At 38.0% G+C, this 19,345-nt stretch overlaps 1 protein-coding gene across 27 annotated transcripts in view; it reads right to left on the bottom strand.

Annotated features, from left to right (window-relative positions):
• rims2a (regulating synaptic membrane exocytosis 2a) overlaps positions 1–19,345 on the bottom strand; it is a 343,114-nt gene that overhangs the window by 93,598 nt on the left and 230,171 nt on the right. For 13 of the 27 annotated variants that reach the window (XM_061949203.2, XM_061949186.2, XM_061949267.2 and 10 more), the window contains 8 exons: positions 18,427–18,539; positions 17,762–17,809; positions 15,098–15,228; positions 11,963–12,134; positions 11,668–11,821; positions 11,543–11,566; positions 8,673–8,741; positions 4,016–4,154 (listed from right to left, as the gene is read on the bottom strand). In XM_061949203.2, coding sequence (XP_061805187.1) covers positions 4,016–4,154; positions 8,673–8,741; positions 11,543–11,566; positions 11,668–11,821; positions 11,963–12,134; positions 15,098–15,228; positions 17,762–17,809; positions 18,427–18,539 — 850 coding nt within the window. The remainder of the gene's footprint in view (positions 1–4,015; positions 4,155–8,672; positions 8,742–11,542; positions 11,567–11,667; positions 11,822–11,962; positions 12,135–15,097; positions 15,229–17,761; positions 17,810–18,426; positions 18,540–19,345) is intronic. The other 14 variants (XM_061949179.2, XM_061949243.2, XM_061949227.2 and 11 more) reach the window with 3 other exon arrangements.

Below are 19,345 nucleotides of genomic sequence, written 5' to 3' on the forward strand. Positions count from 1 at the left end.
TATCAAGATTCTCCCGTATAGAACATGCATCGTTTTTGCCCGTTAAGGTTGCATTTTTCCTTGTCTTTATCAAAATATAACTATAGATGTCAACATTGTGTATGTGCTGAAAGTTTGATATACTGTATGATTGCTGCTTTTGGTAAAAGCTTATTGCATTCGGTCTCCCCTAGAGGGGGGGGGGGGGTTACCCACATATGCGGTCCTCTCCAAGGTTTCTCATAGTCATTCACATCGACGTCCCACTGGGGTGAGTTTTTCCTTGCCCTTATGTGGGCTCTGTACCGAGGATGTCGTTGTGGCTTGTGCAGCCCTTTGAGACACTTGTGATTTAGGGCTATATAAATAAACATTGATTGATTGATTGACATTGATTCATTTTAGGTTTCGCTCACATTTGATATTTCTTTTATTTAGACTTGCCGAGTCTTTGGTTGATGAAACATTTGTAGCCAACATGTGTTTTAAAAAAATACAAATAATACCAAGATAATACTTAAATGGGAAATACTAAACGTTAAAAGTATATCAAACAAACCTTTAACGAAGTGAACACTGCAAACTTGTGCATTCTTCGACTGGATTGCATGCCCCTATTCTAGTCTTCTTTTGTAAAATATTGACATTTTTCGCCCCTTTGATTACCTCTCGAGGAACTTTAAATAAACTTTCATCTTTTTCGTGATTTGGAACAGCCCCACCACTTTGAGCCTAGCATAGTTACAAGAAGTGACGTCCGGTGAATACAACCTATTGCAATCAATGCAATGCCCTGAGAAGACAATGACCTGAATGAATGAGTGTGGTCTGGTTAGTGCTTACACTATTATTTTTTTCATCAGATCCAAAACCCTTCTGGATTTCTTCTGGATTACATATAATATGTCTATTTTTCGACTGTGGATTTTGTAATGGAGAGGATATACAGTCGTGGTCAAAAGTTGACATACACTTGTAAAGAACACAATGTCATGGCTGTCTTGAGTTTCCAATAATTTCTACAGCTCTTTTTTTTTGTGATAGAGTGATTGTTGGTCACAAAAAACATTCATGAAGTTTGGTTCTTTTATGAATTTATTATGGGTCTACTGAAAATGTGACCAAATCTGCTGGGTCAAAAGTATACATACAGCAATGTTAATATTTGGTTACATGTCCCTTGGCAAGTTTCACTGCAATAAGGCGCTATTGGTAGCCATCCACAAGCTTCTGGCAAGTATTTGGTTGAATCTTTGACCACTCCTCTTGACAAAATTGGTGCAGTTCAGCTAAATTAGTTGGTATTCTTGTTTCTTCAGCATTGTCCATTTTACCACTTTTGACATGTGTTTGGCGTCATTGTCCTGTTGGAACACCCAACTGCGCCCAAGACCCAACCTCCGGGCTGATGATTTTAGGTTGTCCTGAAGAATTTGGAGGTAATCCTCCTTTTTCATTGTCCCATTTACTCTCTGTGAAGCACTAGTTTCATTGGCAACAAAACAGGCCCAGAGCATAATACTACCACCACCATGATTGACGGTAGGGATGGTGTTCCTGGGATTAAAGGCCTCACCTTTTCTCCTCCAAATATATTGCTTGGTATTGTAGCCAAACAGCTAAATTTTTGCTTCATCTGACATAGGGCTGGGCGATATATCGCGTATATCAATATACGCGATATATCGCGGGTTTGTCTCCGTGCGATATAGAAAATGACTATATCATGATATTCGAGTATACATTCTCACGCAGTTGCTTTTAGCTGCGGACATTACACTGCAGGCTTTTCTCAGTCTTTCTTGTTGTCATTCTCACAGACAGCGAGCGCACCTTCTTACATACGTCACATACTGTCACGTCATACGTCACATACATATACGCCCTCGCTGAGCAGAGAGGAAGCAGTATGGCTAAATTTAGCTGTGGTGCGAGTGGTAATACGAGAGAAAGAAGGTGCGAATCTGGTAACAAATGAAGGAAGAATTAATTCCCAAGAAAAACAGCAGGGGGTCCATCGTCTGGCGGTGGTTTGGTTTCAAGTGGGAATATGTCGAACAGACAACCATAATTTGTCAAGTGTGGGGAAAAAGCATTGCTACAAAAAGTAGCATTACTGCTAATATGTAGCATCATTTGAAAAGTCACCTGCTAGAGAATGTAGAGGGCTTACTCTGCATGTCAACATCTCCGTTTGGTGCCACACGCCCACACCATCAAAATGCCGAGGCAAACATTTCCAGATCAACACCGTATGAAAAAAATAGTCAACAACAAAAGAGATAACATCCGCAGGAACTTACCACATAGCAAAGGACGTACACAATTTGATTTCCTATAAAGCAGCTAATTTTTATTTGACACTTATTGAAATATCCTGTGTGACATCATGCACAAAAGTGCACTTTATTTGTTTTAAACTATTGTGATGGCGTTCTGTATAAAAAGTGCACTTTCATTTAGTGTTGTTTTGATTTGTCATCTTAGAGACATCATGCACAAAAGTGCACTAATAGCTTGTTTTAAAATGACTGACAATTTTGCACTTTCTGTTTTGGAAATGACATGAATGTTTGTGCCACTGCTTAATAACTGTTTAATAAATACAGTGTTGGTCAAATGACTTAGTTGTGATTTCCTTATCTGCATGAAAGTTTTAAAGTAGCATATATTAATGCAGTATGAACAAGAATGTTTTAATGTAGACACATATAATCATCATACTGCTGTGATTATACTGTATGTATCAAGTGTTCATTCAAGGCTAAGGGAAAATATCGAGATATATATCGTGTATCGCGATATGGCCTAAAAATATCGAGATATTAAAAAAAGGCCATATCGCCCAGCCCTAATATGACATCGCATGGACAAAGATAAGACCTTCTGGAGGAAAGTTCTGTGGTCAGATGAAACAAAAATTTAGCTGTTTGGCCACAATACTAACCAAACCAACTATTAACCTTGCTGTATGTATACTTTTGACCCAGCAGATTTGGTTACATTTTCAGTAGACCCATAATAAATTCATAAAAGAACCAAACTTCATGAATGTTTTTTGTGACAAACAAGAATGTGCTCCAATCACTCTATCACAAAAAAATAAGAGTTGTGGAAATTATTGGAAACTCAAGACAGCCATGACATTATGTTCTTTACAAGTGTATACAAACTTTTGACCATGACTTTAAATCAAAAAGACTCCCCTAGATATTTGTCCACCTGTGTGGTCCAGTCGTGTGTTTGGTGGACTTACTTCACACTTGACTAGCAGAACAGAAGGACTCAAGTTGTTGTCGAGTTGGGAAAAAAGTGCGAACACACCCAGAGAAATATTTTTCAGTCCTCACAGCAAGTAAGAGAATATGGTATGAAGGGTTATTGGCACCATCTTGGTAATGTGTGCACACCTTACATATGTTCTGCCTCTATAGAATATAAGACAGTGGTTTTAATGTAATCTTCCTTGTTACCAAACTTTTAAAAAAGTTTGATTTTGTTTTCATTTTACAATATATATAATAATAAAGTTCCTGTAATGAGCATGCTAATATTCCTGCGTTTATTCTCTCCAGCGGTCACATGACAAACTTTGAATTGATTTGTGGTCAACTCCGATAAAGGAGCTGTAAAAAAAACGTGTCTTTTTAATAGAAAGATCCGTCATTTAATTTGAAGAAGCTGACCCACAACTCGTCAGAGGATTCACCTGATTGTGGGACAAATTCCACGTCACGCATGGAAGGTATTAAGACATAAACCACCAAAAGCTATATCAACAATTGTAACAATAATTAGACATTATGTTAGCAATGTAGTGAGGTTATAGATGCTGTATTAAAGGTTGTGTACTCTTACTATCCTTACAAAATGGAATTATTGTAGTTTTTTTTACTATTTAAATAGTAAAACTTGACAAAGAAGTGACGTGTTTTATTACAAGCTAAATATACACAAATGAACAACTAAACAAGCAAATTAAAACTAACAAAGACTATACACAGGTAATCTTTATGGTATGCTAATTAGTAGTTACCTTGAAGGCGGAGGGACACTGGGGGAGCGTGACCGCGCTCTATGTATTTCGGCAGAACGAGAGCAGTGGTTCGAAGACATCACCTGTTCTGGGACAGACAAAGTGGAGCTCTGGAAGTCTCTTCCATTTGGCCGGTAGTCTGGAAAAATATTTGAGTAGAGAGAACATCAAAAATGGCTTTGGTTACAAAGAGCAAGCAGTAATATCATGAACCTTTTATTAGAGTTAAATACAGTAGAACGGGGATTCACGTGGCCCCTTCTACAGCGATTTACTTGACACATGAAATGTGACAAATTGGGAGCTGCACTATTCACTTCAGCCGCCAGATGGCAGTAGAGTGTTGAATATCTTACGGTGTGTTTTGTGGCAATTCCAACTTTGACCACAGCTAAGGAGATTGGCGCTTTTCATCTACCGGTATATCAGCAGTAGGGCTGGGCAATATGGCAAAAAAAATGATCTCGATTAATTTTTTTCATATCATCTGATCTCGATTAATATAAATTTTTGTTTTACTAGAGGCAGATTGTCCCGTGCAGGATTATAGCAAGTACTATTGCATGCCTATTATTTACTACTGCAGTATCTTCTATCCATCCATCCATCCATTTTCTACCGCTTGTCTATTTTTGGGGTCGCAGGGAGTGCTGGAGCCTATCTCAACTGCATTCGGGCGGAAGGCGGGGTTACTGCAGTATCTTGTAACAGACATTTCCACCATGTTTGATCGTGGTAATATATCATACTTGCCAACCTTGAGCCCTCCGATTTCGGGAGGTGGGGGGTGGGGGGGCGTGGTCGGGGGTGGGGCGAGGTGTGGTTGGGGGCGTGGTTAAAAGAGGAGGAGTATATTGACAGCTAGAATTCACCAAGTCAAGTATTTGATACATATATATATATATATATATATATATATATATATATATATATATATATATATATATATATATATATATGTCTTAATAAGGTTATCCAAAAAATAGTGCTCGATACCGTAGTAGAGCGCAATATATGTATGTGTGGGGAAAAAAATCACAAGACTACTTCATCTCTACAGGCCTGTTTCATGAGGGGGTTCCCTCAATCATCAGGAGATTCATCAGAAAATCTCCTGATGATTGAGGGAACCCCCTCATGAAACAGGCCTGTAGAGATGAAGTAGTCTTGTGATTTTTTTCCCCACACATACATATATATATATATATATATATATATATATATATATATATATATATATATATCCACTCTGCAAAAATCTCCTGACGATTGAGGGTACCCCCCCTCATGAAACAGGCCTGTAGAGATGAAATAGTCTTGTGATTTTTTCCCACACATACATATATATATATACATATATATATATATATATATTATCTACATCCTGAAAATATGCAAACAAAACTGTGTTTAGATAATTGATACTTCAAACTTGCATAAATAAATCTTAAGGAATATAACATAACTTGGCTTCTGAGAGCTTCAAAATGTAATGAATAAAATGCTAAAGTTGTTGATAAACAAGCAATCATTTTAAATGAATTATTATGATCATTTAAAATTAATTATTTCAAATATGTTTATTTTAATGTGTAATTCTATGGCTGGATGTAATAAGGAGTCAGAAAAAATACAAATAAAAATACAATTAATTTTGATGTTTTTAGCAAAATATAGTAAACATTTATTTAGTTTTTTTTTTTTAATTAATAAATATATTTATTTTTAGGTAAGATAAACATAATAATACAATGTATCTCGAGTCTGGATGATTTACTTCTTGTCACCCTGTTGTCCTCCCGTTGTGAAAAAAGTCTGTCCTCACTCAGGTCCGCATGGAGTTGGAGGGGGCGTGGCCTCCAGCTACGGCTGAAAATCGGGAGATTTTCGGGAGAATATTTGTCCTGGGAGGTTTTCGGGTGATGCGCTGAATTTCGGGAGTGTCCCGGAAAATTCGGGAGGGTTGGCAAGTATGTAATATATGCTCACAGCTTACAACTGTCATTTTGTTCATATCTATATTTGTGTTTGCTACAGGTGTAACGGTACATGTAACCCATGCTATGGTCCGTACCTCGGTTTGGGGGCCCAAGTTTTGTTTCTTTTTCAGTACGTTTTGTGGAGGTAACGTTTTTAAAGTTAAAGTTAAAAGTTAAAGTACCAATGATTGTCACACACACACTAGGTGTGGCGAAAGTATTCCCTGCATTTGACCCAATATCAAGGGTTGGAATTGGGGGTTAAATCACCAAAAATTATTCCGGGCGCGGCCACCGCTGCTGCTCACTGCTCCCCTCAACTCCCAGGGGGTGATCAAGGGTGATGGGTCAAATGCAGAGAATCATTTCACCACACCTAGTGTGTATGTGACAATCATTGGTACTTTACTTGGAATAAAACGCTAAATAGTGCTTGCAAAACGGTGATGAGTGTTGATAATCACATTGCTTTATAACGGTGCTTTATAATATATTTGCATCTTCTCCTTCCAGTAACGTGGGCGTTTTGCTTATCACTCTATATTCTGCATATTAATGAAGACAGAGACGCTAAATGGATTGCATGCTTTATTTTGCTCACTTAACAGATGCAATCCACTCTGCAAAAGTATAGTACATCAGCTGGGAGTTGAAGGGAGCAGTGAGCAGCAGCGGTGGACGCGCCCGGATTTTTTTTTGGTGATTTAACCCCTAATTCCAACCCTTGATACTGATACAAGCAGGGAGGTAACGGGTCCCATTTTTATAGTCTTTGGTATGACTCGGCCGGGGTTTGAACTCACGACCTACCGATCTCAGGGCGGACACTCTAACCACAAGCACCTCTGAAAGGTACGTGCAAACTGACAGTTCCACACACGGCTGCAGGATCGGTGCTCAACCTATTTGCATGGTCTGTCAGAAATAAAAAAATATTTGACATATCGTCTATACGGCAACATCCTTTTATAATTTTATAGCTGCATGCTGGGTGAGTTAAGTAATACAGTAATTTAGTACATCAATTATACTTTTTTTAATGGTGTTGTTTTTTTCATTTAGAATATCTATTAATAACAATTCTTCTCCGTAAAAAAAAAACCTTGAAGTACCGTATTTTTCGGAGTATAAGTCGCACCGGAGTATAAGTCGCACCTGCCGGAAATGCATAATAAAAAAGGAAAAAAACATATATAAGTCGCACTGGAGCCCGGCCAAACTATGAGAAAAACTGTGACTTATAGTCCGAAAAATACGGTATGCATTTTTTGCGTCTTAAGCACAGTAAGTGCAGCCTCTGCCCCATGAGCGCATCTGTAGCGCACAAACAAAAAGTGGGTATCATTGTGGATGCATTGCAGTGCTTCTAAAATGCTCATAAAAAGTGGTACATGTCTGCTGCTTGTTCGATAGCAAAACGCCACACGTGGGAGCATGATAACATGTGCAGTAAATGACCCAATATCTACATGGTGAACGCTGCGTAGTACAGGCTAAAACCTCATTTAAATAAGGCGGTCTGAACCAGTTATGAATAGCATGTGCAATGTTAGTAGATCGCACGCAACACACCCACTAATAGTACACACAATTTAATAGATTGCACATGCTGTTTAGCACGTCTTATTTGGATCTTAGTGTGGACAACAAAGCAAGTTGCAGTGCAGAGGTAGACAAAAGCGCCCTGCTGATGATTGTTTACGCCAGTGTTTTTCAACCTTTTTTGAGCCAAGGCACATTTTTTTGCGTTGAAAAAATGCGGAGGCACATCACCAGCAGAAAACATTAAAAAACAAAACTCAGTTGACAGTAAAAAGTCGTTGGATATGACTTTAAACCATAACCAAGCATGCATCAATATAGCTCTTGTCTCAAAGTAGGTGTACTGTCACCACCTGTTACATCACGCCCTGACTTACTTTGAGTTTTTTGCGGTTTTCCTGTATAGTGTTTTAGTTCTTGTCTTGAGCTCCTATTTTGATGGCTTTTTCTTTTTTTTTTTGGTATTTTCCTGTAGCAGTTTCATGTCTTCCTTTGAGCAAATTTCCCCGCATCTACTTTGTTTTAGCAATCAAGAATATTTCAGATGTTTTTATGCTTCTTTGTGGGGACATTGTTGATTGTCATGTCATGTTCGGATGTACATTGTGGACGCCGTCTTTGCTCCACAGTAAGTCTTTGCTGTCGTCCAGCATTCTGTTTTTGTTGACTTTGTAGCCAGTTCAGTTTTAGCTTCGTTCGGCATAGCCTTCCCTAATCTTCAATGCCTTTTCTTAGGGGCACTCACCTTTTGTTTAGTTTTGGTTTAAGCATTAGACACCTTTTTACCTGCACCCTGCCTCCCGCTGTTTCCGACACCTACCTGCTGCCACCTACTGTTATGGAAGAGTATTACACGGTTACTCTGTCGAGCTCTAGACTGCACCGACCAGTCAACAACAACACATCATTTTCAGACTATAATTACTGGTTTGCAAAAAAATATTTTTAACCCAAATAGGTGAAATTAGATAATCTCCCACGGCACACCAGACTGTATCTCACGGCACACTAGTGTGCCGCGGCACAGTGGTTGAAAAACACTGGTTTACGCTATCTTAACACACTACACGTGCAAAAGGTTCAAGTAAACACACGTACAAGTACATACTAGTGTTATTATGACCGTGGTTTATTACCTGTTATGACCCCGACCCCATCTTCACAATCATAGTCTGAGATTTCTCCGTCGCTTATCCTCTGGGATCCTTCAAGATAAAAGTAAGAGAGAAGTTGGTATTGAAAAGAGTGGAACGGGAGGTGTTATTTTGTGCAATAAATTCACGACATTACTGAAAATAATACTATTGTTGTTAAACTAAATGCGTAACTAATCAAACCCCAAAAAATGAAAGACTGTCAGTGATGTTAGATCATTTATATGTGAAATAAACTCGCTCAGTCAATCTTATGACTTTGCAGTAAAAAGGCAAATGCGTATGTTTCATGATTACAATGACACACACACTTTATAGCAATACACACATTGCTTTTAGTAGTCAGTCATAGCTATGTCAAGTAAACTAGACAAACTTAAATTGTCACAAACTATACACACTTCTAATAATCTATCATTAGGTGTTACACTTTTAGATAAACAGTAAAAAGTACAGTATTTTGCTACACAAATTGCGTTAAATAATAGTCAATTACGACAAAGGATACAGAAGATATGTAAGACTAACTATTATTTTCATAATGTTTATCAAAAACAATTAATCTGCTGGGCGCTTTGTCACTTTAAAAAACGGCGCACATTAAAAACACACAACCAACAAATGCAGGGCACAAGCAGACAGAGTGCTTTTCATTTGGAAGGACAGTATTTGTATGGGGCAATATCACAGAGGAGAAGAAAGTAGTTAGTATTTGTCAGGATTGGCGGATTGGAATTTCATATTGTCTTTTGGCACAACATTAGAATGAGGGCCTAGTGCAGTTTCGCAGGAAACAATTGTGTGTTGCTGGTTAGGATTCTGACAGCTTTAACAGGAAACTATTACACAACTCACGAGGAGTCAGGGACATTTGGCTTTTGGGTAACATTTTTAGAGGAAATTAAAATGCATTATAACCTTTTACAGTATATGAATATAAATCATACTTGCCAACCTTGAGACCTCTGAATTCGGAAGATGGGGTGGGGTTTGGTGGTAGCGGGGGTGTATATTGTAGCGTCCCGAAAGTGTTAGTGCTGCAAGGGGTTCTGGGTATTTGTGCTGTTGTGTTTATGTTGTGTTACGGTGCGGATGTTCTCCCGAAATGTGTTTGTCATTCTTGTTATTAATATGTATGTATATGTGTGTGTGTGTATATATGTGTGCGTGTATATATATATATATATATATATATATATATATATATATATATATATATATATATATATATATATATATATATATATATATATATACATACACACAGTATATATATATTAGGTCTGCAACAACTAATCGATTAAATCGATATATATATATATTAGATATGTCCGATATTATCGGCCGATAAATGCTTTAAAATGTAATATCGGAAATTTTCGGTATTAGTTTTTTTATTATCGGTATTGTTTTTTTGTTTTTTTTAAATTAAATCAACATAAAAAAACACAAGATACACTTACAATCAGTGCACCAACCCAAAAAAAACTCCCTCCCCCATTTACACTCATTCACACAAAAGGGTTGTTTCTTTCTGTTATTAATATTCTGGTTCCTACATTATATATCAATATATATCAATACAGTCTGCAAGGGATACAGTCCGTAAGCACACATGATTGTGCGTGCTGCTGGTCCACTAATAGTACTAACCTTTAACAGTTAATTTTACTCATTTTCATTCATTACTAGTTTCTATGTAACTGTTTTTGAATTGTTTTACTTTCTTTTTTTATTCAAGAAAATGTTTTTAATTTATTTATCTTATTTTATTTTATTAATATTTACAAAAAGGACCTTATCTTCACCATACCTGGTTGTCCAAATTAGACATAATAATGTGTTAATTTCACGACTGTATATATCAGTATCGGTTGATATCGGTATCGGTTGATATCGGTATCGGTAATAACAGAGTTGGACAATATCGGAATATCGGATATCGGCAAAAAGCCATTGTCATATATATATATATATATATATATATATATATATATATATATATATATATATATATACATACATACATATATATATATATATATATATATACATACATATATATTTTTTTTTAACCTCTGTTTTAAATTATATATTTTAGTCTGTTCATTGTCACAAAACTTGAACTTTCATACTGTACTTTTAATTTCCAAATATATGAATTTTTAATTATATATGCAATATATATATATATATATATATATATATATATATATATATATATATATATATATATGTATATATATATATATATATATATATATATATATATATATATATATATCCATTTTCTACTGCTTGTCCCTTTTGGGGTCGCGGGGGGTGCTGGAGCCTCTCTCAGCTGCATTCGGTATATATATATATTTTATATTTGTTTTATACATCATTTGAAATGTTCTAATTTTTTGTTGTCCAGTTGTTCATTATTTTAGCAATTTGTGCATAGCATGAACAATATATATATATACAGTATATATATATATATATGTTACTTTACATGCAATCGGCGTTTACCCTTGGCATAGAGTGCTTATGCCAATTTGAACATTTCAAATCATGTGTAAAACTTATAGTGAATTTTAGTTACACCTGAAAGCCAAATATCCCATCTTTTTGTGAGTAGTGTTTCAATACGTTAAGTCAATAAAGGACCTGCGTCTGCTACTCTGGGTGAAGAGAAGTGTAATTAGGGACACCATCTCACTACACTGAAAGATATGAGGGAGCAGACACATGCACCCTTAATGGACAAGGGGTTAGAGAATGAAGGCACTCGAATGCATCATTCAAGAGGAGAGCAGACACTTAAATGCACCACAGCAAGGCACTGCCTGGGAGTGCCGGACCTTTACCTGAGTATGAATATGAGCCTTTGTCTGTGAAAGCAAAAGCAGTCGGGTTGAAGTGGCACACGGGACATAGGCGTTCACTTGATTCTCAATCAAATTAGGAGGACTTAATCACATGTGCTACTTACTCTGCAGCCGCCGCGTTGGGCTTTCTCCGTGGAGCTGCCGACGCTGTGTGTTTGGAGAGGAACGAGGAAGCGGGATGGAGGACACGTCATGTGTCTGCAGCTTGTACCAGTGAGGCTCGTCATCTAGAAGCGCAGTCTCAAGCTCAATCAGGATCTACCAATATTCAGGAAAACCACGGTCATAAATAGATGTGTTTTACGCTCATCAATCAATTCATTTGAATTAACCAAATCAATACATTCCCTCTTCATAACGGGCATGATAAGTGTTTTCCTGGTTTTGTCTTGTTCCTACCTCTCCCAGGAATTCGCTCTCCTCCTCCCTCACTCTGGCTTGGTCCCACAAAGTGATCTCCAACATGCGCTCCCGAAACTCCCGCCGGTGCACCGGTGAATACATAAAGGTCTGGTTCCATTTAGGCTCCAAGGATTTCTTTACTGTTTTTGTTCTCCTCTTGCTTTTGTCACTGGAGGAACAATAATTCAAACTATTTGTATTTAGAACCATGACGTGAACGAGCCACAAACACAACAGTGACACAACACAGTGCACACACTGCGAAATGTTGGGAGTAGGGATGGGTACCTTTGACATTTGAACTGGTACGATACCGGTACATGGGAATAGATACAGTACCAGTACCAATTTTCAGTACTTTTTTAACAATTTTTATTTTTTATTGTAAAATATCTGTCTATGTCTGGCCCAAAGACACAACGGACATCACTCGGTTGGCATCACTTACTGTACAAGGTCTGCTGTCACTGGGATGCCGACTGATATAATGTTGTTATAATAACAACAATTGAAAAGAATACAAATAATTAAAAATAAATCCATCCATCCATCCATTTTCTACCGCTTATTCCCTTCGGGGTCGCGGGGGGCGCTGGAGCCTATCTCAGCTACATTCGGGCGGAAGGCGGTGTACACCCTGGACAAGTCGCCATCTCATCACAGGGCCAACACAGATAGACAGACAACATTCACACTCACATTCACACATTAGGGACCATTTAGTGTTGCCAATCAACCTATCCCCAGGTGCATGTCTTTATAAATAAATATAAATAAATAAATAAAAAATAACAATAATTTAAAAAATAATGTTGTTATAATCCCGTTTAGATGAAGAATGACAGTTCATCCTCGCAAAGAAAAAAGGGAGTCTTTTCATGTATTTCTCACGATTCCCGGTTCTAAATTGGCTGTCAAAGTGTACCAACTTGTCGGATTATGTCCTAATCCTTCTACTATCCAGGTGAGAAGCATTATTTATGATGTAGAATAAACTCCCATGAGCTCTGAAGCGAGAAAGCAACTCACCAGCCGATGATGTCAACATAGTTACACAAGGAAGTGATCACGGCGCCGCTATAAATAGTTAGCATTAGCGCTTATAATAACAATATCAATAACACTTGGTTAATTTTCAAGTCGTGAAATGTAAATGGAGTATTGTTGGCTGTTTTTGAATGGTTATTTATTGGATTTTATGGGCGGAGTAGGTGACTTCCCTTTGGCTCCATTGTAAGTGGACTTTTATTTACGTTTATTTACAAGTTACAATGCATGAAAAAATACATCCGTTTACTTGTCTTTAAAGGAAGTCTTTGTATTTCCTAGTGCGTGTTTATTGTGCCGTAATTTGTGTGTTTGCACCTTTATTGTTTTTAGTATTTTGTGGCATTTAAGAATGTCATAATTTATTTACTATTAGCCGCCCAGGGTGCCAAGGTCACAATTACCCTAAAATGTTTAGTTAAAGGGGAACATTATCACCAGACCTATGTAAGCGTCAATATATACCTTGATGTTGCAGAAAAAAGACCATATATTTTTTTAACCGATTTCCGAACTCTAAATGGGTGAATTTTGGCGAATTAAACGCATTTCTATTATTCGCTCTCGGAGCGATGACATCGGGAAGCAAGCCGCCATTTTCTCAAACACATTACAAACACCGAGTCAAATCAGCCCTGTTATTTTCCGTTTTTTCGACTGTTTTCCGTACCTTGGAGACATCATGCCTCGTCGGTGTGTTGTCGGAGGGTGTAACAACACGAACAGGGACGGATTCAAGTTGCACCAGTGGCCCAAAGATGCGAAAGTGGCAAGAAATTGGACGTTTGTTCCGCACACTTTACCGACGAAAGCTATGCTACGACAGAGATGGCAAGAATGTGTGGATATCCTGCGACACTCAAAGCAGATGCATTTCCAACGATAAAGTCAAAGAAATCTGTCGCCAGACCCCCATTGAATCTGCCGGAGTGTATGAGCAATTCAGGGACAAAGGACCTCGGTAGCACGGCAAGCAATGGCGGCAGTTTGTTCCCGCAGACGAGCGAGCTAAACCCCCTGGATGTCTTGGCTCACACCGTCCCTTATGCCACCGAAGATGATCAAGAGAAGAATATCGACCCTAGCTTCCCTGGCCTGCTGACATCAACTCCAAAACTGGACAGATCAGCTTTCAGGAAAAGAGAGCGGATGAGGGTATGTCTACAGAATATATTAATTGATGAAAATTGGGCTGTCTGCACTCTCAAAGAGCATGTTGTTGCCAAATGTATTTCATATGCTGTAAACCTAGTTCATAGTTGTTAGTTTCCTTTAATGCCAAACAAACACATACCAATCGTTGGTTAGAAGGCGATCGCCGAATTCGTCCTCGCTTTCTCCCGTGTCGCTGGCTGTCGTGTCGTTTTCGTCGGTTTCGCTTGCATACGGTTCAAACCGATATGGCTCAATACCTTCAGTTTCTTCTTCAATTTCGTTTTCGCTACCTGCCTCCACACTACAACCATCCGTTTCAATACATGCGTAATCTGTTGAATCGCTTAAGCCGCTGAAATCCGAGTCTGAATCCGAGCTAATGTCGCTATAGCTTGCTGTTCTATGCGCCATGTTTGTTTGTGTTGGCATCACTATGTGACGTCACAGAAAAATGGACGGGTGTATACAGCAATGGTTAAAATCAGGCACTTTGAAGCTTTTTTTTAGGGATATTGCATGATGGGTAAAATTGTGAAAAAAACTTCGAAAAATAAAATAAGCCACTGGGAATTGATTTTTAATGGTTTTAACCCTTCTGAAATTGTGATAATGTTCCCCTTTAAGTAGAGGGCCACACAATGTGAGTTGGCCAACCGCCAATGGCCCGCTGGCCACGTGTTTGAGACATCCGACCAAGAGGGACTTTGGATGAGTCCACTATGAATGCTGAGGAGTTTGAGCCGCACTTTTGTCTACATCTAGACTAGACGGAACAGACAAAATATGACGCCGTTAGATTTAAAGAAAATCTGTACCTGGGTCTTTTTCTCAAATTTGGTACCCCATCCCTAGTTGGAAGTGTGGACAGATTGAATAAGTATGGTAATTGTTGTCACGATTAACATGAAAAGTCATTGGCTTTACGCTTACCTTCTATCAGGGAGGAAGTAGATTTTAACATATGGATTCCTGGGCCGACCATCTTCCCTGGGTGGGAGGTCTTTGGCTCCCAGGATGGTGACTATTAGTTGATGGCCGACTTTGTCGTACCACAATTTGACCTGCAAGCGCAGAACAAAAACACAATTCAGTAAAAGGGATTTGTAGCAACAGTAGTGAAATGCACAAAGGGGATAATGCAGGAGAAGACTCAAATATATATATTTTGTTGACAATATCGGGTCTTCTCCTGTATATACCCATTATGGAAAAGATGATTAAATCGCATGCTTTTTTGTTTTAAATTATAATAATAAAAAAATAAAAAACATGGGCAATGCTAGAATTAACACGGTGTATTCTTATTCATGTCATATTCCACAATGTCTGGGAACAAAGAAATGTGTATGTCACCTAAAAAAAACGAATGCTGGAAACAAAAAAAAATCAATGTGTCTGTGCATGTTTAGCATGTAAACAGAAGTATGAAGTTTGGTGTGACAATTTATCCAGTTGTGTTTCTCTTGCACGGACAAATAAACACCGTTGATAGGAACTGAATGCAATTGTCTGTGTTTCATTTAATCAAAGGTGAAGTGAAATGCTACATGAAAGAGGCGCTAACATTACCAGCATGTGCTCAAGGGAAATAATACTATCCAGCAGTGAATAATGTAATAATGTCTGAGATATTGAACAAAGGGCACGGATATTGACAAATCAATCATGCTCTTTCAAGTGTAATCAAAGGTAGTAAGAGGGAAGTATGGACTCCAAAAGCAGACACTTAGAAGAAGTACAACTCTTTAACAGCGGCCTTAAAGCAATTGGATGAAATGAAAAAGTATAAACCTTCTAAGCTTTTGTCCATACTTCATCAAGAATATGATTATGGGGAGGGTCTGCGCCAGCATCTAAACTACCAGCAAACCATGCAGCATTGATGAAAAAAAGAATAGTCAAACAAGTTGGTAGATGTGATTCTACAGTTGGAGGCTTAAGATCAAGTAAAGTTGGGGCACATTACCGGTATTTTTTTATGAACTTCATTGCTTTTCTCTTCAGTTTGTGCGTCTGTGCACACAATTTTGCATTGTGAGGCCTTGCAGGTGACACTTGTTTTTAAGTTCGAAGGAAATTTTCAAAACTTTCTAGGGTAAGATACTGTGAATGAATATAACCATACATTCCCCCTAAGAGCTTACTAAATATATTTTGTCACTGATATATTCAGTAATATCCAAATGTAAACAATGTAATCGATGGGAACATTTGCAATTTTACAGAGTAGCGGTGTCCTGATACAACTTTTTCACTTCTGATAAGATACCGATATTGAAGCCTTGAGTATTGGCCAATACCGATATTGATCCGATATGATATCAGCACAAATCATACATATTTTTATCATTTTTGTAGTGTGGAATGTGAAGTGAAGTGAAGTGAATTATATTTATATAGTGCTTTTCTCTAGTGAAACCCAATATCTAAGTTACATTTAAACCAATGTGGGTGGCACTGGGAGAAGGCGGGTAAAGTGTCTTGCCCAAGGACACAACGGCAGTGACGAGGATGGCAGAAGCTGGGATCGAACCTGGAACCCTCAAGTTGTTGGCACGGCCACTCTCCCAACCGAGCTATACCCCCCATGTTAGAAAAAGGCTTGAAAAAGTGAAATTACTCAAACTGACAACAATGGTCGGTATGATAAACATTAACCTACCGTATATATTATTAACTTTCTAGAATGAACGTATGATGTCTGATTAAAATTAAGTAGAGTGGTAATGGTTTTTGGCGACACCAAGTGGCCACAGTAAATTATCAAATTAAGCTCATGACCGAGTAAGTTGAACGATAAGGACATGTTTGTTACTGGATACTTTCAATCCCACTCCTGCCTTGGAGACTTTGTATATGTAATAATGAAACTATAATTATTTGAAACTGGTTTACTGTATCATAATGTTTGTATCAGAGATTTTAAATGCAATCCAGATTTTTTTTTTGCTGATATCGGATCGATAAAGATACATAGACCAAAATTAAAAGGTGCAATGTTGCTAAGTACAATTATCTGGAAGGAAACCTATATTGTTTGTCTGTTTTCAGTGCAACATGCAGCCATATACCATCTAAATATGATTTCATTAATAAGGGTTTTACACTTCTCCATCACTAAAAGTCACACATGGAATCCTTCAGTCGATGTGTGTCTGTCTGCAGTTACCGAGTTAGTATATCAAGGTAGGTTTAAGTTACAATAAATCAGAAATAACTTAAATCCCTGTCCCCGAAAACACCCTCCTGCACTGCAGACTTCAACATCCAGTAGAGTATAGGATACAGTAACACAAGATACAGTATAATATAACTTAAACCAGGCGAATGGAAAAGTTTCTTGAGTGTTGATTAGTTGTGCATGCACTGCCAAGGCAGATTGACATGAATGGGTTAAAATGAGCATTAATAACTCCAATCAAAATGATGATAGCAACAAAATCATACAGAAGAATGCAACACAATGCACTGCACTGAGAGGGAAACTTGAAGCATCAATTTCCCTGGAAATGCATTTTCCAAAAGAAAAAGGCCAGTCAACAGTCAAGAGCAAAGACCAAAGAGAGAGAGTGCCCTTCAGACAGGGCCCATTACCTGGACCCTAGGGGGAATAGGCGTTGTTCTTCTACTAAGGCTTTGGCTCTGGATAAGCAAAATTAACAACAAAAGGGAAATGTAATAAAACCAAAATTCCACACAACTTCACCCAAAACACAAACACGAGGGGTTTTGCTTTCATTTGCATCTTGAAGAGTTTTGGTAAATACATCGTTTCTGCCCTAAACCTGGCATCTCAATGACAATAATATCACTAACTTGTGTCTACAATTTCCCAAAGTAGAGCTATGATTTATGTCCCATTAAGAAAAAGAATTGTACTAAAAAAACAACAAAGAAAAACACATTATGCAAACTTTTTGCAAATCCAACATTTAATACTTGTCATATGTATTCTTTCAGTGCAAATGCTTAACCCATTCATCCCAGGGGGTTGGGGGGTTTAAATCAGAAAATGGACACATCCAAACACCGACAATCCAGAGTCGGGACTCAGGTCAGCCAAATAGATGTGGCGCTGTGCCTGTTTGCCTTAACAAACTAGCAGACCATTTTCTTGACACGGTTTGTCACTACAAATATTGACAATTATATAAAACACCAAATTAGATCAGCTGGATGTAGCTCAAGTTCATATTTCTCATAACTCATTTAATTAACACACGAGGCAATTTATCACAAAGTCCATATGTCACACTTACTGAGAGCTGTCCTGACAAGTACTGGGGGGCATCCCTCAGCATGTTGGGACTCATGGGCGACGTGACAGAAATGGACGGGCGATCCATCTTTTGGGACTCAAAAGAACTAGAACCTGAAATATGACATGGAGGCGATGATTCGGGAATATAAGATAACAGAGAAATGTTAAGGAAGTAAAGGAACAACACAAAGACTTCAGTGGCAATATGCACTTAATACCTCATAATCGTGTTAAGCTGATTTTCAACCTCATATTTTTGCACACATTGTTGGCAGAATTTGCACATTATCTATTCACATATTGTACAAACTTTACATGCTTAAGCACATTTTTTACATTTGAAAATAATCCAAACAACACGTCCGTGTTGGCCTGAGAGACAAACGGGCGAACTCTGGCATGTTTTATCACTTATTTTTGCACAATTTTATTTTATGGGATACAAGTCAGCTCAGAGTTAAAAAATTACGCCTAGATTTTTTATGGACTGTGTTGGTTAAACATCTTATAATTTTGGTAAAACTTCAGGTCATATAAAAAAATCCATCCACGACTCGCTGTGTAAAATGTAGTTAAAAAGGGTATCTATTGGTCGTGTGTCGTCGGGCAAAATATTACTGTGTATCATCAGCGTAGTGAAGCAAATTATATTTATATATAATTATATTCTCTACACTCAAAGCGCTTTACATAGTGAAACCCATTGTCTACATCTTTAAGGTACATTTAAACCAGTGTGGGTGGCACTGGGAGCAGGTGGGTAATGTGTCTTGCCCGAGGACACAACGGGAGAGAGGAGCATGGCGGAAGCGGGGATCGAACCTGGAACCCTCAAGTTTCTGGCACGGCCGCTCTACCAACCGAGCCACGCCGCCCAGCATAACTGTGGAAACTGATGCAGTGTCTCCCAATGATAT

The sequence above is a fragment of the Nerophis lumbriciformis genome, linkage group LG04, assembly GCF_033978685.3.
Source record: "Nerophis lumbriciformis linkage group LG04, RoL_Nlum_v2.1, whole genome shotgun sequence".
Lineage (NCBI taxonomy): Eukaryota > Metazoa > Chordata > Actinopteri > Syngnathiformes > Syngnathidae > Nerophis > Nerophis lumbriciformis.